Source organism: Mandrillus leucophaeus, unplaced genomic scaffold (assembly GCF_000951045.1).
Source record: "Mandrillus leucophaeus isolate KB7577 unplaced genomic scaffold, Mleu.le_1.0 Scaffold610, whole genome shotgun sequence".
Taxonomy (NCBI): domain Eukaryota; kingdom Metazoa; phylum Chordata; class Mammalia; order Primates; family Cercopithecidae; genus Mandrillus; species Mandrillus leucophaeus.
In genome coordinates this window covers 451226-473392 of record NW_012106587.1, presented here as the reverse complement: position 1 = coordinate 473392, position 22167 = coordinate 451226, and the positions used below count along the sequence as shown (strand labels likewise).

General features: G+C 34.5%; 1 protein-coding gene across 1 annotated transcript in view; it reads right to left on the bottom strand.

Annotated features, from left to right (window-relative positions):
• Positions 1-22167, bottom strand: part of LOC105553836 (protein eyes shut homolog) — a 443064-nt gene that overhangs the window by 37744 nt on the left and 383153 nt on the right. The window contains exon 8 of the mRNA XM_011999994.1: positions 8684-8798. Within this exon, the coding sequence (XP_011855384.1) occupies positions 8684-8798 (115 nt within the window). The remainder of the gene's footprint in view (positions 1-8683; positions 8799-22167) is intronic.

The following is a 22167-nucleotide window of genomic DNA, read 5'->3' as shown; positions in this document are numbered from 1 at the left end:
CCTTCCTTCCTTTCTTTCTTTCTTTCTTTCTTTCTTTCTTTCTTTCTTTCTTTCTTTCTTTCTTTCTTTCTTTCTTTCTTTCTTTCTTTCTTTCTTTCTCCCTCTGTTTCTCTTTTCCTTGTTTTCCTTTCTTTTTTGTTTTGAGACAGGATCTCACTCTGTTACCCCAGGATGAAGTGTAGTGGCACAACCATAGCTCACTGCAGCCTTAACTCCTGGGCTCAAAGTGATTATCACACTCCAGCTTCCCAAGTAGCTGGGACTATGGATATGTGCCACCAGACCACACAGATTGAAAAAAAAAAAAATAGAAATTGCAGCTCACTATCTATTCCAGGCTGGTCTCGAACTCCTGACCTCAAGCCATCCTTCCATCTCAGCCTCCTTGGTAGTTTGGATTACAGGCCTGGCTGCAATGCTTCTTTCTTTGATTGACTTTTACATATATATATTTTTTACATAAAACCATAATGCAATTTTTTTATGCATCACTTAATTGTTCACACCTTTCAACACATGCATCTTTTCCTATATTCTATGTATTGCTATAAAATGGAATCTGGCTTTCCAGTCTTGGTCAAATTAGCTCTGACTATCTCCTTACTAAGAAAGAGTTCTCCTGGTCAGTTTATGTAGTCTGTGCACTTTCTATAAGGGAGTCCCTACAAATAGGGTTCCACCAACTACATTTGGCATAATTTGCCTTTAGGGCAATATTTCTTCCTTCCCTAGAAGACAGTTAGTATCATACAAAGAAACAAATATATCTTTCTTCGTAGAGATTACATTTCAGCCTAATCTAGTCAATAAAAAAAATGTATGAAGAACTATGTTGTAAACTGGGAAGCCAGATGGCAATTAGTTGTTAAGGAAAAAAAAAAAAAAAACAAAGAAAGAGGAGATGGCGCCTATCGGCTGGATGAGAGTATGGGAGTGTGGTTAGCCCTCCTTCTCCATGAGTTCTGCATCCATGGATTCAACCAACTGTGGCTGAAAATATTTTTTAAGACAATTGATGGTGGCCTCTGTATGAAACACATATAGACTCCTTTTTCTTGTCATTATTCCTTTAAAAATAGAGTACAACAACATAGCATTTACTTTGTGTTAGGTATTACAAGTAATCTATAGATAATGTAAAGTATATGGGAGGATGTAGACAGGTTATATGCAAACACTGTATCCTTTTATATAAGAGACTGGAGCATCCATGAAGTTTCCAAGTAGGTGGGGGTCCCTAGTACCAACACTCCACAGATACCTAGGGAGGACTATATTTAACATTTTAGATTGGGTTTCTACAGAAGGACAAACTGAGAATGTAACATTTGAGAAAATACCTATGCAGAATGAAGAAACTGATGAATAATAAATGTGGGTGAAAATTTGGGTATAAATGCTTACAACAAAGGCCTCAAGCAGGAATATGTCTGAGTTCTTATGAGAACTTCCAGGATGATATCGTTGTTATTGTAGAGCAAACAAGGAGAAGTATGATAATATTGAGCCTCTGGTTAAAAGCTTACCTGGTTTCCTCTCTGCAAAGTTTAATTATGTGAGCCTTCAAATTCCTCTCTCTCTCTCTTTCTCTCCCTCTGTGTGTGTGTGTGTGTGTGTTTGTGTGTGTGTGTGTGTGTGTAATGGGGGAAGGGAGGCAAGGAGAGAGGGACAGACATAATGAGAGAGTGAGAGAGAGAGAGAGAGAGAGAGAGAGAGAGAGAGATTTTCTTTAGATTTTTCAATTGTTGCAACTGAAATTTAAAACTTTTAATCCTACCCAAATGCAAATTGTACTCATATGGAATTCTAATTCGAGCTTTACTTGTTTCAGCGTGAGTTTACATAAGTCACTCTTGTTGAAGATAATTGTAAAAAAAAAAAAAAAAAAAAGATTTAACTGGTGGATAGAAATAGAACACAGAAATAAAGCAGATGGTGAAGTTAAAGTAGATTAGTTTTAAATTTTATGTTTTTTGTCGGTTCTCTAATGAAGCCTTATAAGAGATTTAAGAAAACAAGATAAAACATAAACTGAATCCTTATATATGCACTCCTGAGCCAATTCCAAAAGAAGAGAACCAAAAGAGCTTTGTATAAAGCTCCAGTGCTATTTTCTTTGATGGTATAACAAAAAACAATCAATAATTTAAAGTCATAACATTAGGAAGCTATACAATATTTGAATAGACACAAACCAGAAATTGCATTTCTAACTATATGTATTATCCATCAAAATGAAAATAAATGTGTCAGTAAATTACTGAAACTATAAGGAAAAGAATGCCTGAATCATTGCTGTAAGGCATAATAAATAATATTTAATTGCATAGTACCTGTATTTTACAATTACAATGCGCATAATATCAAACATTTTAAAATGTATTGGATGTCATTTATTTATATAAACATGAAAATAACTACAGTTTTTTGTTTTCTTTTTCTTCCACGAGCTCTTAATCTGTTCAATAGTTCATACTTATGTGATGGTGATTAGAAACCTAACACTCTCAATTGTAAAGCAACAATTTTTTTATCACTGAGGCCATTTATATTATTAATATTGAGAATGCAATTGACATTGTGAATGTGGTTAATTAGATATTCCTCATCACAGTTTCAATGAGAAAGTTTGCCATCCTTATGCCACTTCAATTATAAAGAAAATGAATTGAAAATAGAGAAATTTAACTCATAATGAAGAGCATGGCTTAGAATTAATAAGGTTCTGACCTACAGGGTTTTTTCCTCTCCTCATATTTTCCAGCCTATTTTATTAATATCAATTTCCTAATCTTAATGTTACTATGAGGAATGCTTTATTCTTCATAGAACTTTCATTAAATGCATACTAAAAAAGAAACATATTTTTGTTCAGAACATTTTAATTTTAGTCTAATCCCATTAACCAGAGTAAACCACCGTCAAATTTGTTGGTTTATTTTCTTCTAGCTTATTTAATACACATCCGAATAAATACAAATTTCATCCTGGCCCCACTGGCCATCAAAACTCTGATTAAACTTGGTCTTATGTTAAATCCTCATACTAACGGAACCACTCTGTGAATTCCAAATCCATTTTCCTCCATGTTTCTCTTTGGATCCTTGCTTCGGTGTCCCTGTCTGTTTCAATTTGTCCCTGGGCCAGGCAGGTCACAGGCTTTGGATATTTTAATGTTTCCATCAAACCAAATCAAATATGCTAAGAAATTTTCATGTTAAATGTTAAATGAGAATGGCGATGGATGACATCAAATCCCACATCACCTTTTGCCATCTCAATGGCTCCCTTCCCTTATGCTTTCTGCTACTTGGGAAAGCCTCCGCTCCTGATATATATTTTCTAGTGTCTGTACCACTCTAGAAGGTAAAATCGATTTCCGAGGGAGCAGTCCTGGAATGACTTCTATCCTTTTCAGCACCTCAGAAAACACATAAAAATTATTTTTTTTTTTACAAGCAGATAAATACATACAAATATCTAAAACAAAATAATAGAATGATACAACGGCTTTTCACAAAATATTTTAACTTGAGCATTTTCAATGTGATTAACAAGCTTGAAAAACAAGGCCAAACGGATTCATCTTCTATTATATGGATACACTATAATTTTTACTATTTTTGTTGTTTAATTTGATTTTCCTTTACAATAAATATTATAATGAATATTTGGTATGCATGTTTTATATAATCTTTTAAATTTACTTTGGATATTTCTGAATTATTACAGGTTGAAAAATTTCCGGCACATACTGCCCTACCGCCACTCAGTGAGCTTATTACAAGTCATATTTTTCCTGGATACGTGTGAACATGCTGTCTCAATTTTCCTTTGTGATACAGAAATATAAACTGTGTATACTTTAATGTTCTGTGATATGAATATATAAAATGATAGCTTCATATTGCCTTAAACAATATTTCATTAACTTTTTGACAGTTTGGATTACCAGATGTGGTAAGATGGCTGAATAGGAAAAGCTCCGGTCTGCAGCTCCCAGGAAGACTAACGCAGAAGGCGAGTGATTTCTGATTTCTGCATTTCCAGCTGAGGTACCCTGTTCATCTCATTGGGACTGGTTAGGCAGTGGGTGCAGCCCATGGAAGGCGAGCAGAAGCAGGGTGGGGCATTCCTTGCATGGGAAGTGCAAGGGGTCAGGGACATCCCTACCCTAGCCAAGGGAAGCCATGACAGACTGTGCCATTGTGTCTGGAATTGGTGGGTTCTTGGTCTCACCGACTTCAAGAACGAAACTGCGGACCCTCGCGGTGAGTGTTACAGTTCTTAACGATGGTGTGTCTGGAGTTTGTTCCTTCTGATGTTCAGATGTGTCTGGAGTTTCTTCCTTCCGGCAGGTTAGTGGTCTTGCTGGATTCAGGAGGAAAGCTGCAGACCTTTGTGGTGAGTGTTACAGCTCATAAAGGTGGTGGGGACCCGAACAGTGAGCAGCAGCAAGATTTATTGGAAACAGCGACAGAATGAAGATTTCACAGTGTGGAAGGGAACCTGGAGTGGGTTGCAACTGCTGGCTTGGGCAGCCTGCTTTTATTCCCTTATCTGACCCCATCCCCATCCTGCTGATTGGTCCATTTTTCAGAGAACTGCTTGGTCCGTTTTGACAGGGTGCTCATTGGTGCATTTACAATCCTTTAGCTAGACACAGAGTGCCAGACAGAAAAGTTCTCGAAGTCCCCGCTTGATTAGTTAGACACAGAATGCCGATTGATGCCACAAGGAAGGGGAGGAAATAAGTAAGATCAGAGCAGAATTTAAGGAGACAGAGACACGAAAATCCCTTCAAAAAATCTTTGAATCAAAGAACTGTCCTTTTGAAAAGATTAACAAAATAAATAGACCACTAGCCAGATTAAATAAGGAGAAAAGTGAGAAATCTAGCCATCTGACAAAAGGCTAATATCCAGAATCTACAAGGAAGTTAAACAAATTTACAAGAAAAAAACAACCTCATAAAAAAATGGGCAAAGTTTATCAACAGACACCCATTAAAAGAAGTCATTTATGCAGCCAACAAACATATGAAAAAAAGCTCGTCATCACTGGTCATTAGAGAAATGCAAATCAAAACCACAATGAGATACCATCTCACACCAATTAGAATGATGATCATTAAAACGTGGAAATAATAGATGCTGGCGATGATATGGAGAAATAGGAACGCTTTTACACTGTTGATGGGAGTGTAAATTAGTTCAACCATTGTGGAAGACAGTGTGGTGATTCTTCAAGGATCTAGAACTAGAAATACCATTTGACCCAGCAATTCTATTAGTGAGTATATACCCAAAGGATTATAAATCATTCTACTATAAAGACACATGCATACGTATGTTTATTACAGCACTATTTACAATAGCAAAGACTTGGAACCAACCCAAATGCCCATCAATGATAGACTGGATAAAGAAAATGTGGCACATATACACCATGGAATACTATGCAGTCATAACAAAAGAATGAGTTCATGTATTCTGCAGAGATGTGGATGAAGCTGGAAACCATCATCCTTAGCAAAGCAACATAGGAACAGAAAAGCAAACATTCATAAGTGGGAGTTGAACAATGGGAACAAATGGAGACAGGGAGGGAAACATTACACACTGAGGCACATCAGGTGGGGTGGCGCGAAGGGGAGGGAGTGTATTAGGACAAATACCTAATGCATGCGGGGCTTAAAACCTAGATGAGGAGTTGATAGGTGCAACAAACCACCATAGTACATGTATACCTATGTAACAAACTTTTACATTCAGCGTATGTATCCCAGAACTTAAAGTAAAATAAAATAAAATAAAATTTAAAAATTTGAGACAGTTTGAACACTTAAAATGTGTATTTACCTTTTATTTTCATTGATATCTAAAGATTGTCTATACAATATATATTTTCTAATTTTATTTCTTTCCCTTTAAAAATGGACAATATAACTCAGATATAGTTTTGCACAAAGAAACAAATACACCCCACCATGAAAGAGGATTTATTAATTTTTTAATTTTAAGAATTTTAAAAATCAGAATTTTACGATTTCTGATTTTTAAGTTTTAAAGTCTATTTTACATAAAAGTAAGGTAGGCATCAACCAGTTTTTGATTAGTACTTCTCTCGATTTTTTCCATCATTTTGTTTCAATAAAGACATCATTTTGTTTCAATAAAGACATTTTATTTCATATTATCTCATGTGAACAACACATACCTCTATTATAATTAAGTTTACTTCCAATGTAAATTTAGATGGGTAATCCCTGGTTATTATCTTTTTAAAAATTATTTTGATGCACAGAGGTTTTTAAACTTAATTAAGTTCAATAAACCATTTAATTTTGTGCCCTATCTAACAAAGTTTAGTCTAATGCATGGTCATAAAGAATATCATCCTTTTTTGTTTGTTTGTTTGTTTGTTTTTTTTTTTTTGCTCCATTTTATTCTCTAGAAGTTTTATAAATTTCTCTTTTACTCTCAGGTTTATGCTTCATGTAAAATTAATTATTGTGTGGTTTGAGGTAGGGAGTATGGAGTCACATTTTTTCCAAGTGTGTTTTAATAAGAAGATGTTCCTTTGTTCATTAAATTATCTTGGTGTTTTTGAGATAGAAAGAAATTTCCCTGTGGATCTATCTTTGAACTCTCCTTTCGTGTGTGTGTGTGTGTGTGTGTGTGTGTGTGTGTGTGTGTGTGTGTGACATCTTCTAGTTCATCCTTATGCTATGTATTATTCAGGGTTCTCTAGAGGGACAGAACTAAGAAGATAGATTTATATCAAAGGGGAGTTTATTAAGGAGTATTAACTCACACGATCACGGGGTCCCACAACAGGTTGTCAGCAAGCTGAGGAGCAAGTAAGCCAGTCTGAGTCCCAAAGCTGAAGAACTTGGAATCCAATGTTCAACAGCAGGAAGCATCCAGCACAGAAGAAAGATGTAGGCTGGGAGGCTAAGCCAGTCTAACCTATTTATGTTTTTCTGTCTGCTTTATATTTTGGTCATGCTGGCAGATGATTAGATGGTGCCCACCGAGATTGAGGGTGGGTCTGCCTTCCCCAGCCCACAGACTCAAATGTCAATCTCCTTTGCCGACATCCTCACAGACACACCCAGGGTCAATACTTGGCATCCTTGAATCCAATCAAGTTGACACTCAGTATTAAGCATCACATGCCAGTACCACACTGCCTTGATACTCTAGCTTGAAAATAACTCTTGAAATCATTTTCATAAAATCCTGCAAATTTGCTGTTATTTTTGATTACTTAGCTATTTGCGGTCCTTTGATGTTTCATATCAGTTTTATAATCAGCTTGCCCATTTCTACAAAACACTTGTTAATATCAGTAAGAAGAGAGGACATCATAAAATATTAATTTTTCTAATTCATAAATATGTTATAATTTTATTTATAGGGCATATTTAATTTCCCTCTGTTATCTTTTTTTTTAGTTTTTAACATAGAGGTCTTGGCCACATTTTGTTAAACATTTTCTGAAGTGCTTCGATACACTTATAATCATACTTTTTTCACTTTTATAGTATTAATTTTTAGTCTCATGTCTTAATTCATTGTTGTTATATTACAGAAGCACTACTGGTTTCTAAAAAATTATATTGAATCCTGGAATTTTGCCATATTTAACTTGTTAGTTCTACTTTTTAATTTTTATAGCTTTCTAATGAATAGTAATGAGGTATGCTTATCACAACCATACTACTTTTATTTATTCTATCTTCATGTTGTAGTTATTTTTCTTGCCGTATTTCTCAAAAAAAGTATTTTTTGAAAAACAAAACTTTGCAGAAACATTGGAAGTCCCCTTTCTACTCTCCCTGATTTCATTCTCCCTTCTACCGCCCTATAGGTTGCCTTTCAAATAAAGCTGGTGTGTGTAATCCTCAAGTTTGTGTTTATACTTTTGATATACATTTATGTAATTACAGAAGTATGTATACATTTGTTTTACAACTTTGAATAATATTGTCACACTGTACATGAATGACATTTTCAAATTCAGTATTTTTATATTTGTAAGAATTAATACATATAGCTATTGTCTATTGATTTTAACTAGTTTTTATAATTCCATTGTAAGACTACACCATGATGAATTTGTCCATTCTCTTATGTACAAGGTTTTTGTTTCAGATTTGAAGTGAAAATTCCTGTGTATGTCTCTCTCAGTAAATACCTGATAATTTCTCCAACAGACACACCTATAAGTAACATTGCTAGGTTGTAAAATATCCCTTACCATGTGTAGCACAGACATTTTGTATTTGTAAATTAATTTCAAAAACTATTCACTAAAAAGCATATTTTGTGGACCCTAACAATCAACCACTAGACTGATTTTATTTCTCATCTAGTTAAAGAGCTTAAAGTATTAGTAACTGGGGTTTTATATACTAAGAGTTGTATCACCAGGACTCAATTAGCTTTACACTTACTTTATAATAAAAACACCTCCTAGAACATTTATTAATTCACTCCCAACATAATTCTTAAAAATTAAAACCCCTATTGCTAAGCTTTATAGAAGTCACATTTAAATATACATATAAGGATATATTTCTCTGGCTAAGATTAATAAGAATATTTGAAATATAGACTGACTGGATCTATTGTATTTTGAAGTGCTAAATTATGTTGCCATGTATTAAATTACTTACTTTGAATCTTCCAATTATATTGAAACACCATTCTTCATTCAGAAAGTTGATGCTGAGCAGTCTACAGTGGTCAATTACTTTCTCACAGTTTTTTCCAGTAAATCCTGACATACAGCTGTAAATACATCAGTATAAATTAGAAAAAGTACAATTTAAATATTTTCAGAAAAGCCTATTAACATTATTCCAAAGGAACAAGGCTTTGTTTAAATTATATGGTGTTATTAATCATTTTTTTCCCTACATACCTGTGATCTTAGCCAAAAACCTCATATTTTTGTATTTGGAAAGAATTACAGTAAACTACATTTTCAATGTATGCTCTTAATAATCTCTTTTGGGAATTTAAGAATAAAATCAACTTTGGCCTAAACTGATAATTAACAATACAATATATGTTTTGGAAAAGTACTGAAATGTGAAGAAAAAAGATGACAAATGTGATTTTTTAATGTTTAGTAGAGCCATTATATAGCGATGATGTGCCAGCAGGATTTAATCACGACTACATGAATTTGAGACAGGATAGAGCGCCGGTGGATGATAATGGTCTAGTTATAGATGGGCTACTTAGAGGACTTCTGTTTGTTAGTTGTCATGTTTACAATTGTTTTTCAAACAATCTATATTCCAGTCTACTGTACTTCATTAACTGAAATCTACAAGTTGCTAAAGAACACACACTAGTGTTCCGGCTTCCACTGCCCTCATTTCTCATTAATTTGCAGGAAATAGTACTGTGCCTTAAATCATATTTAGTAAACTTTCTATTATAAAATAAATGGAGCCCCAAATGAAATACTGTTTTTTCTAATGTAAACACCAAATATTTTAAGACCAAAAATATCACTTCTCATGACTTTAAGTTAGTAGAAGCTATTTATCAATGAATGGAATTTAACTATGTATTTATTGTTTTAAATCTGTTATAAGAACAAAAAATAATTTCATAAAAGGGATCAAAGGCCTTGTTGGCACAATTTCACTGAAATAGCATCAATAAAATGCCTTAGTAATTTATCTTTCCTGTAGTTTGAGGCACACAGCTTTGCATTTTCATCTTGCAGAATTAAATTATTTCTCCATTTATGTCAGAAATAATCATCCAGTTTTTTTTCAGCACCCACCACATGCCAGCCACTAGGCTAATTACTTTTACATAATTTTCTTATGTTCTCATTCAATTCTTGTAAGTTGTGAAATATATTATTATTATTTATCACTTTTATAAATGAGGAAACATACTCATAGAAATTACATTAGTTGCTTTGGCCATATTACTTAAAAATTTTAGAGTGGTTAATAAAATTAAATTTGTCCTAACTTTAAGTGTATTATACTCTGCTATTTCATAGATGAAAATCTTTATGTATTTTACTCTACTACTCCACAGACAGTAAGATATATTTACTTTACATCTCTCATTCGGAGGGCCTAGCTAGATATACAGAAATCACTCCAAATACCAACTTAATGAAAGGTAGCATCCCTTCCTATTGAGGATGAGCATGTAGTAGCATAGAGAAGAATAGAAGAGCTTTAGCATATCCTAAAAGTTGATGAGTTTCAATTTTCCTTTTGAGTTAGAATGGACTGAACTGGCCAACAGCAGTTAAAGACGCATGTGATATTTGGACTTATTTTGTGTTGCAGTTTCCAAAGAACAGGATCAGGTCTATGACTTGAAGAATGAATATTCAGCCATTAAGAAGAATCAGATCCAAAGGGTGTTGGACGAGCACTGGGCAGCAGCAACTCTGAGAAAGTGTTTCTAAACACAGCAGGTATTATTGATCCAATTAAAAAAAAAAGGGGCCAAAGATTTTCTACTCTCATATATACTAGGTAAGAGGCCCCCAAATACTATCTGCAATGTGTGCCCCAGAGAGGTTTAATCCAAAGGTGGAGGACAAATGTGTTCTAGGCTTAACACCTGGATGATACAATAATCTGTACAACAAATCCCCATAACCCAAGTTTACCTGTGTAAGAAACCTGCACTTGTATCCTAAACTTAGAAGCCCTCCTCTCTCCTCCCCTCCCCTTCCCTCCCATCCTCTTCCTTCGGAAAATTTTCCTACTGAGTTTCAGGCAATCATCTCCAATCCACTCGCAGTGATGGCTTGAAATCTAAAAGAAGCTTCCAAGTCTTACTCGTAAGAAAAATTACATCCTATCAACTCAGCCTGCTCTCAAGGAAAAAGAAAGTTTCAATAGTAGCCTTGACATTGAAGAATGCAAAACAGACAAAACAAAAGCAAAGAAAACAAAAGCAAACTCTGGAACAACATAGACCTTTTTAAGAAATGTGTTTACAAAAGCGCATTAACTCCTGTTGAAATGGTCAGAGAGACTTACAGCTAACTAATTTGAGCTACGCTAGGTGTCTAGCAGCCATTTTAGTCAGAGGCCAATTGTGGTAAATATGGGGGGAGAGAAAAGAAAGACTTTTCAGATCACCATATTTCTAAAACATCCAATTTATAGTTGTGTTTTATATAAAACTATTTTGAGACTTTAGGGTAAGGGTAACCTCATGATTGTGATGGAAATATTTAAGGTGTCATTTTAGTGGTGGAAATATTTAAGGTGTCATTTTAGTGGTAAAATGGGAGATGATAGATAGGAAAGCAGTGAGGATCTGTGAAGATACATGAAAGGGAAGGAAAAAAAAAACACAAGGAAAATAAAATACAACAGTGGAAAAGAGGAGACAAAAAAAAAAAAAAAGGCATACTCTAATCTTCTTTTACTTGTTTTCTTCCTAAAATGATTTCTTAACCACCGACTTCAATATCTTTCTATTATTAGGTTTCCTTTTCCCAATAAAGCCAATATTCATTAGTTAATTAGCTTTACTCTATTTTTTGGACATAGTATTCCAAACTTTGTCCAGTGACCTGTGGAATGCACACTACTGATTTTAATGAGAAGTGTCGGGCACTGTTGGTAACGCAGCATTAATAGAGTAGGGACGGCAATATCAGAACAAAATTCCATCACCAGCATTTTGATAAATGTTTTATGTAATACAGAAGTATTAGTATTTATAACTGCTATTTAGTTTTAAAGTTAGAATAATTTATAAATTAAAATAAAAATCAGTGAAATAATATTTACATCTTAAATAGGTTTCAAAATGTATTTTTTAAATATTAAGAAAAGCCCATAAATTTAATAAAATTAAAAATAAAATGTTCAATATTTTACTAACAAACTATTAGTAAAAATTATTACTGCATTAAAATAATAAAGTAATTTCATAAAACAAAAAATTAGAAAAAAATATTTTTTAAAGCGTTAACTTCAAATTAGAAGTATACTTTTGCTTAAAGTTTTCCAGTGGCCGAAACAGCTTTTTCAAACTCTATACTAGTCTAGTAAATGGAAAGGAGATAGCTATAAACTAATTTCAAATAGTTTTCTCTTCCTGTGCTATCTTGAAATACTCTCATCACTTGTTTGAAAACTTAGAATCAATTTTTGATACATTTTTTTCCAGGACATGAACAAAATTATATTTATAATTTTTATAATGTTTAAGTTGTAATTTTTGCCTCAAAGCATTGTAGTTCACATTTGTCTCTCTGGTTTCATCATGCATACATGGAGATTCTGATGGAAAGTTACTTGTATCAGTTTCAATGCTGTCATGTACCTATTCCACTACTTGGGCAAAAAAGCCTTTGAAGGAAATTAAGATTTATTTTTATAATAGAATCTTTGCAATACTATTGCATGCTTACACACTGTGACTTGTATGAGCACAGACAAATGTCTAGACTTATGGACTACTTCATATGATGAATTTATCTTTTAACCATAAACTGAGCAACAAGGTCACTTCCTGGATCTCAGGAAGCAAATAATTCAGATGTGAAAGTTATTTAAAGATGAAAATAAGAATCTTAGACAAAACCATCTGTATTTGATAATTAAAATTAACATGCTATGCCTCTATCCTAGAATATAGAAAGCTAGTATTAAACCTATTAAAACAGCAACTCCTCTGCCTTATTATATATTAGTTTATGGGGAAAGGAGGGAAAATTAAAAATACATGAATATAATGACAGATAGGGAGAAGTGCTATATAATTAATTAATTTAATTCAGATAAAAGTGGAGGGAGAAATTGAGAAGAGGTGTTTCAAGGCTGTGTCAGGATCAACAGGAAAGGCATCTTTGAGGAGATAAGAGTTGAGTGAATAGCTGAAGGAGTGTACAAATTGCTACTATGCTTTCTGGGAAGCGTGCACTTCAGAAAAGGGAATAGCAAATACTGAGAATTGAAGCAGGGAGATATTCAGGAAACATCTCAAAGATCAAAGTGGTGACTTAGTAGGAGATGGTGGCAGAGAGAGAGGCAGGAGGAAAATATGGCTCACCTTGTAAGCATTTTAAATACTTTGTTTTATTAATGCACGGGAACCCCCTGAATCACATCGGCAGAGGAATAACATGATTTTAAAACATATATTGTATGTGGATTTTTTTGTGGATAAAAAATGATAAACAAGCAAACTATTTTACACTTGCTTTACCTGTAACTTTCAGCATCTAAAATAATGACAATCAGTTTTCTAGTTGCTCAGGTCAAAAACTATAGAGCCACTATATTTGTTCTCTTTCTTTCTCATTCATTCCACTCTAAAGAAACATTATATTGACTCCATCTTAAATATACATCCACAATCCAACCCCTTTTTACTATGCCCTCCCTCCAATTCTAATCTAAGTCACTGTCCTACCCAGATTACCATACTATAATTACTATAATAGCTTACTAACAGGTCTCTTTGCATCTGCCCATGTCTCTGTACAGTTTCCTTTCAAAACAACAGTCACACGACAATTTAAAAATATAAGCCAAATAATATAACTCATTTGCCAGCAACACTGCAACACTTGCCATTGTACTTAGAGTGAAAATGAAAGACTTTAAAAAGGCATTCATGATCTAAAACTGCCCCAGATTCTGATTTCTCTTCTATCTTCATTTCTGCTACTTCCCTTGCTTTCTCCAGAGCAGTTAGTCTGGACTCACGCATGGTAGGCTGAATAGGCTAAGGATTTTGCAATAGGTACTGCCTCTGCCATGAACACTCTTCCCTTAGACAGCTATATATTCCCTCACATCATTCAAATCTCCACCAAAATATTAGCTTTTTTGATGAGACATTCATTCACTATTTGACATGTACCTGAATGAAGGTTCGAAACAATGAAGTCAAGAGGGAGGCTATTGAAATGTTCCAGCTGAGAATTTGACTTCAACAAGGGTGTTAACCTTCATAATGATAAAAGTGTTCATATCCATGATATGTAGTTATGGGAGAGTTTAAAGGATTTGTTGATGGACAAGATGTGTCAAAAGAGAGAAATGAAGAAATCAAAGAGTAATATAAACAAATACTGGCAGAAAAGAAGGTTTGTCCAGGACTCAATAATCAATTATGAATTTGGAATACATTAAGTTTGAGCTGCTATATTAGATATATATAAAATGGACAAGAGTTTAATGGTAGGATGAGAATTAAACAGGTTTAGTGTTTTCAGGTCAATGGAACATACAAAAAGAGACAAGGAATTTGAAAGTGGGTGTGTAAGTATGCTTTTGAAAAGAAAATGGGGACCTGCAGTGGGTACTAGACACAGGAGTGTCAGTGCAGTCATACAATTTGAAGTGCCTGTTGCTTTTTAAAAAAATTTATAAAATTTTGTCACTACAATGCATGAGTGAATGAACTTGAAATACAGGAAGTGGGGATCAGACAGTGAAAGAATTTAAATTAAAGGTATTGCAGGGTGTGCAATTACAGGCATGAAAAGTTATACGATAAGACCATGGGAGACGGACTGAGGTGAAGGAGAGGGGAAAATTAGCAAAATCATTATCAAAAAATTTAAACAACCAAAGTGAGTGGATTACCAAGAGGGATGCCAAAGTTATCAAAAAATATCACCACAATGGTGATAAACAAAAGGTCAGCAAGCTAGATGCTAAAACATTTAGTAAAGGATAAGCAGAAACTGAGAGTAAAGCTACTAGAAAACGAGCTAGAGAGAGGGTAAGGGGGAGAGAGTCAGAGAGAGAGACAAGAAACAGCTGCTGGCTAGGGTTTTCAGAAGGAGAAGGGAAAAAAAACGGCCTGAATATGGCAACAAGGGCAACGCTGTCTATATACTTCATTGTCTATGGTACACAACTGTAGAAGAATGAATAGTGACCAACTAAGAAGGCTACAAGAAAAACTGTCCTCAGGTTTCAGTGAGAAAAAGAAAGGAAGGTATAGAAAAAATATTCTGGGCTGGGCGTGTGGCTTATATCTGCAATCCCAGCACTTTGGGAGGCTGAGGCAGGAGGATTTCTTGACTCCAAGAGTTCCAGAGCAGCCTGGGCAACATAGTAAGACCCCATGTCCATAATTTTGTTTTGTTTTGTTTTGTTTGAAAAATTAGCCAGGTGAATAATCCCAGCTACTCAGTTACTCGGGAGGCTGAGGTGAGAAGATTGCTTGAGTCCAGGAGGTTGAGACTGACATGAGTTTGGTTCGCAACACTACATGCCAGCCTGGGTGAAAATGTGAGACCCTCATCTCTAAAAACTGAAAAATTAACATAAAATATTAAAGAAAAAGAAAATATATTGTGGATACTTGGAAAATACTCTGTGGACAAAATGAGATACAGAAGGCACAGTGGAAGAATATTGGATATTAAGAAATATTGGAGGTTGTGCAGAGCATTATGGGGCTAAGATTCCATTAATCAGGTATGCCAGGAAGACTTAAACATTTCATGATGTTAATTCAAATTTTATGTGCATATGTCTGTATTAACTTATTATATTTTATACGGAAATTAATACATCCAAGGAAGGAAAAATGTTTATACTTATGAGAACATATGTTCTTAAATGAGGCACTTAAGGGGCCAGATTACAGTATACCTCCTATCACCTATAACAGTACCCCAGAATGTAAAGTCGTATTAATAGTATCAAAAGCTACTCTTCATGAGAAAATGGCAACAATGTCCTAGATATTTTTAATAGTTATACAGTTTATGACCAGAATCTGAAGTTAAAAATGATGTTTAAACTTTAAAAAACTTTTTCCTATGTTAAATTTCAGAATGATGGATTGAAAAGTTAGCCTTATAAATGTGACTATTGATTTCAAGCAAAGAAAAAGGTAGCAGCCCAGCTTTAGAGATAATTAACTCCAAAAGATTAAGCTTCCCTGTTGAATATTATTGAGTGACCAAGTGGAAGCATTCCATTAATTAATACATTCCTCATGCAAATATGTGATTGCTATTTTAAAAATCATTTTTGAAAATTAACAAGAAAATACAATTTTATTATATGTTGAAATATGTATACCTATGCATTTCTGCAAATTCAGTGTTCTATTTCAAAGTCACAGTGCATACATACTTAATTAGTTGTATTTGTGACATAAACTGAAAACCTTAACTTTACCCATGACTGACACGGTGAGATTTATCACAAGCCAAATTAAATAAATGCTGAGACTGACTTGGGGGTGGGGGTGGGGGAAGGTATGTTAATACATCAAATTGAAATTTAAGTAGTGTAAGTTATAATAATCTAAATTCAGTGAGTAGAAAGCAGAAAAAAAATGCAATAAGCTGAGAATATAAAAGAGAACATCATTATCCCTTGAAATATCTCAGAATCTGGGAGGAGAAAATAAAAGGCTTAGAAAGCAAAATTCTCGGTAACACAACATTTCTGATTTTTAAAAACATAGTTTTCATATTTTTCTAATATCTATTCAGTGGCATATTTTACAAAGTTTTCTCCCAATTAATTTGGTTAAATAGTTGATTTTCAGACTTGAAAAATTGTTATATTAGAAAGACACCAGGTGGCTTAATGAAACTTCATTTCCTGGTTCATTTCCTCATTTTACTCTAAGCAGTAAAAGTTTGATCCTCCTGATATGTTGAGAATATTGGAGTCATTGCATTCAGTAAAAATTGAGAGAGAGAGAGAGAGAGAGAGAGAGAATGTTTGTGTGTGTAAAATGGCAATATTAATAATGTAGTTCATGATAATCTTCAAAGCCAGTACGTGATTTTGGTGAATAAACACTTTCCACTCTACACAAGTGGGAAGTATGGTGGAGAATTCAGAAACCTACATGTCAGGTCACAATGACTTTCCCTTCTGAACCTCCATCCAAGAGGTGATCAAGGACTCTAGGAAGCATCACTGGAGCTGTGTCCTGCAGCGCCGTGGACAATGCCACCTGTGTAAGTGAAGTGGAGTACAGAGTCCTGTAGATTTAGCACTGCCTTTGGAGGAATTTCCAAATGTTTATTGAGCTCTGTGAGCTTCTAACAAAACCCAGCACTACTAACTTCATACCAACACTCACAGTCAACCCACTCTGATCTACCTTTGAGGCCGTTAAAATTAATCCCTGATTACCATTACCTCAGATACCCCAGGAAGTCAGCGGTTTCCAAGTCATCCCTCAATGTGTGATTCTTTTCCCCCAAGCAGCTCTGTACACTTCTTTCATATTCTTCTTAGGAATCTCTTTCCTTTGACTGTAAACTCTCAAGTGGTGGCTATTCTCTCTCCCTCTTCTCTCACAGCTCAATGTCTACATGTTGTATAGTTGTCTTTATCTTTTCCTCATACCCTATCCTCCTTAAAAGCCTTACTTATTTGAAGATGATGCCATCAAACCATGCTACCCATATCTTCTCCTTGTCATAGTCATAGCTAACCTACCTGAGCATCCCCTCTAATTCTTTAACATTTAACATCTGACTTGTTATATCTTTCTCTAATGTAATCCCAACCTTACTTTCTTTGTTTGTTTGTCTGTTTTGAGACAGAGTTTCACTCTTGTTGCCCAGGCTGGAGTGCAATGGTGTGCTCTAGGCTCACCACAACCTCCACCTCCTGGGTTCTATGGATTCTCCTGCCTCAGCCTCCTGAGTGGCTGAGATTACAGGCATGTGCCGCCATGCCTGGCTAATTTTGTATTTTTAGTAGAGACAGTATTTCTCCATGTTGGTCAAGTTGGTCTTGAACTCCTGACCTCAGGTGATCCTCCCGCCTCAGCCTCCCGAAGTGCTGGGATTACAGGCATGAGCCACCACGCCCGGCAATCCCAACCTTACTTTGTTATTTTTTCCAACTTTATTGAAGCATAATTGACAAAGTTATATAAATTTAAAGTGTAAAACGTGATAATGATTTGGTATACTATATATTGTGAAATGATTACCCTTAGTTAACATATCTGTCACCTTGCACAGTTATCATTTGTATATGTGGGGGGATAGCAGGTAAGATCTACTCTCTTAACAAATTTCAAGTATGCAATGCAACATTTTTAGCTATAGTCATTACTTTGAACATTAATTCCCCAGAGGTTATTCATCTTTTTTGTCTTTTTTTTTACTTGATACATACCGTTTGTACATATTTATGAGATACATGTGATATTTCGTTTCATGCTTAGAATATGTGATGATCAAGTCAGATTTAGGGCATCCATCACTTCCAGTATTTACCATTTCTATGTCTTGGAAACATTTCAAGTTCTTTCTTCTAACTGTACTGAAATATACAATATTATAACCCTTGGAACACCCTCCCCCATTTCTCTCAGCCCCAACTGCCTGAAAACCAGTATTCTGTTTCTATGACTTTGACTTTAAAAAATTTTACATATTAGTTAGATGATACAATGTTTGTCTTTCTCTGTCTGATTTATTTCACTTAGCATAATTCACTCAACATTCATCCACGCTGTCGCAGATGACAGAATTTCCTTCTTTATGTGGCTGTGCAATATTACATACATACACATGCAAACACATCACATTCTCTTTATCACAATAGCCAAGGCATGGAGAACACCTAAGTGTCTTCATTATTTCAATATCTGCAAAGTTTATTTATTTGCAACATTAACATCTCCTAGGAGTATATTGTCTCAACTCAAAGATCTGAATTTTCCCTCTAACTCTACAACCTACTCCCATTCAAGTATGCTATATACTACCATAATATATAACTATATTATCTTCACAATGTTAACTCACATAATCTTGATGTTAAGTATTTTATATTCTATGCACAGCCTCATTTCTCTTTCTAATTTACTCCTTGTAGTTCTTTTCTCCCCTAGCGCTTATTCCATCCCACAATCCATTGACCCTACCAACATTTCAGTGTCTGTCATCCCCAACAGATTCTCTACTGCCTCCTTCTGTGAATTAGATTACACCTTTTACTTCTATAATCACTTATTGCATACACCCTTAAATCACTCTCTTTCCCCTCCATTGTCATACCCTGGTCAAGGCTCAATCCTACTTTAATTCAACACCCTAACTATTTCTGATGGGCATATGAGTAAACTACACTGGGTTTGAGATTGACACACATGATTGTAGACTGAACTTACTTTAAATTCATGTTCACTTACTTCAAGGAGATGCTGTAGCATGTCAGTAACACTATTTTCCTCATACTCACTTTGATTGCTATTTCATCAGACATTGCTGCTTATTTCACCTGAGTCCATCAGAAGACACTTTCCAAATGATTCAACAACCACACATTTAAAGCAACCTATTCTATTGTTCCTTCCATTACAATTCATTTAACATCTGCCATCCTATCTAAGCTAACTCCTCTGCTTGTGCCCTATATCCCAACCCACTTCTACTACTACCTAAAAATAAACTATTTTGAACTTTCCTTAGTTGCCAGTTTATTAGCTTCTCTAATAATTGTCTGTATTTTTCTCATCTTAACTCATGGAGTCCTTTTAAATCTCATATTCTAATCCATTAACTCCCTCAAATATGAGTGTCCCAAGTCTCAGTCTAAAACCTTCTCATGTCCCTATCTGGGCTCAGTGTGACATAATTTCATTGAGTTACCTGTTTTGATTTCTATTTTTTCTAAGCTAACTTATTTATTTATTTATTTATTTATTTATTTATTTATTTTACATTTAGGGACTACAAGTGTAGTGTTTGTTTGTTTGTTTGCTTGTTTTTTGTTATTTTAACATGGATATATTACATAGTGGTGACGTCTGGGCTTTTAGTGTACCCATAACCCAAATAGTGAACATTTTACCCAATAGTACATATTTCATTCTTACACCCTCTCCTACCATCCCACCTTTTAGAATCTCCAATATCTATTATTCTACCCTGTATGTCAATGTGTACCCATTGTCTAGTTCCCACTTTTAAGTGAAAAGTTAGGCTTTTTACTTTCTGGTTCTGAGTCATTTCATTTATGATAATGGTCTCCAGTTCCATCCATGCTACACAAAGATATGATTTTATTATTTTGGGTGCCTAAGGTGTATTTCATGGTGTGTGTGTGTGTGTGTGTGTGTGTGTGTGTGTGTGTGTGTGTGTGTGTCGTTTTTAATCCAGTCATCCATTGATGGACACTTAGGCTGATTCCATGACTTTGCTATTGTGGATGGTACTGTGATAAACATATGAGTGCAGATGCTATTTTGATATAATGATTTATTTTCTTTTGGGTACATATCCAGTAGTAGGATTGCTGGATCAAATGGTAGTTCTATTTTTAGCTCTTTGAGAAATCTTCATACTGTTTTCCATAGAGATGTACTAATTTATTTTTCTATCAACAGTGTGTAAGCATACCCTTCTCTCTGTATCCTTGTCAACATCTGTTGTTTCTTGACTTTTTAGTAATAACCATTCTGATTGGTGTAAAATGGCATCTCACTGTGGTTTTATGTATTTATCTGATGATTAAAGATGTTGAGCATTTTTTAAATATATTTGTTGGCTGCTTGTATGTCTTCTTCAAATAAAAAAATATTTCTTCATGCGTTTTGCTGACTTTTAGTGGGGTTATTTGATTTTTTCCTTACTGAGGTGCTTGAGTTTCTTGTAGATTCTGGATATTAGCCTTTCGATGGATGGTTTCCTTGAAAATGTTTCTCCTATTCTATAGGTTGTCTGTTTATTCTGTTGACTTAAAATTATACTACAAGGTTACAGTAACCAAAACAGCATGGTATTGATATAAAAAATAGACACATAAAATCATGAAACAGAATAGAGAACCACATACCTACAACAAATTGATCTTTGACAAAGTCAACAAAAATATACACTGGGGAAAGAACATCCTATTCAATAAATAGTGCTGGGAAAAATAAAGAATTACATGCAGAAGAATAAAACTAGACCCCTATCTCTTACCATATTCAAAAATTAACTCAAGTTAGATTACAAACTTAAACATAAGACCTGTCATTACAAAAATCCTAGGGGGGAAAAAAAAAAAACAACACTAAGAGAAATTCTTCCAGACACTGGCCTAGGCAAATAATTAATGACTAAGTTATCAAAAGGAAATGCAACAAAAACAAAAACAGACCAAAATTGAATATAATTAAAATGAAGGTTTCTGCACAGCAAGTTTCCTGGTTTTAAATGTCATGTCTCTGGCACTGGTTTCCAAATTTATATATTTAGCCCTGATAATTTCTCTAAAATGGAAACATACTTGATATCTACTTCAGTATGTCTACTTGGCTCTTATAGGTGTCTTGTCTAGTGCTTTCAAAACTGACATCTTGTTTTCCTCTTCTGACAACCAGGCCCTTTTTTCTACAGACTTTTCCATTTTGGAAATGGTATTAGAAAACTGTTTAGGTTTATTTCCCAACCTTTCAATTGAGCAAACAACCTTAGAGTTACCCTTGACTTATTTATATTACTTCACATCTAATCTTTCAGCAAAAGATTGAATTATTCTTAGAAATATATTCCATATCTGATCCTTAATTACCATAATCACAAGTCATCTCGATGGCAGTGTCAGTCACCACCAACTCTGGGCTACACAGTCACAGTAGTTTTCTAAGTGGTCTCCTTTCCATTGAGAACATACACCAACACTCTATTCAATAAAATTGAGTCAGAGTGATCATTTAAAGCAGTATCTGCCTACTAGAATGTAAGTTTCTTATGAAAATAGTTTCTTGTCTCTTTAAATTTTTTTGGTCTTTTTAATGGTTGCAGAAGAGTTTTACTTAGAGTAGGAAAGTTTCTGAAAAATATATAAATATTCTTTAAATTAAATAAATTAGTCATTTAATGTCACAGCCCAAGTCAAGACCTTCTATTTCAATCATAAAGATACAAAATAATTATTACATATAAATTACATAATGCATCAAATAAATTAGTTAGAAAATATTCTATACATAGCATAGTAAAATAATTTAGAAATACAAAAATGAGGTGGCGTGTCCAAGATGGCTGCATAGGAACAGCTCCAGCCTCCAGCTCCCAGCGTGAGTGACACAGAAGATGGGTGATTTCTGCATTTTCAACTGAGGTACCGGGTTCATCTCACTGGGGAGTGCCGGACAATTGGCGCTGGTCAGCTGGTGCAGCCCGACCAGGGAGCTGAAGCAGGGC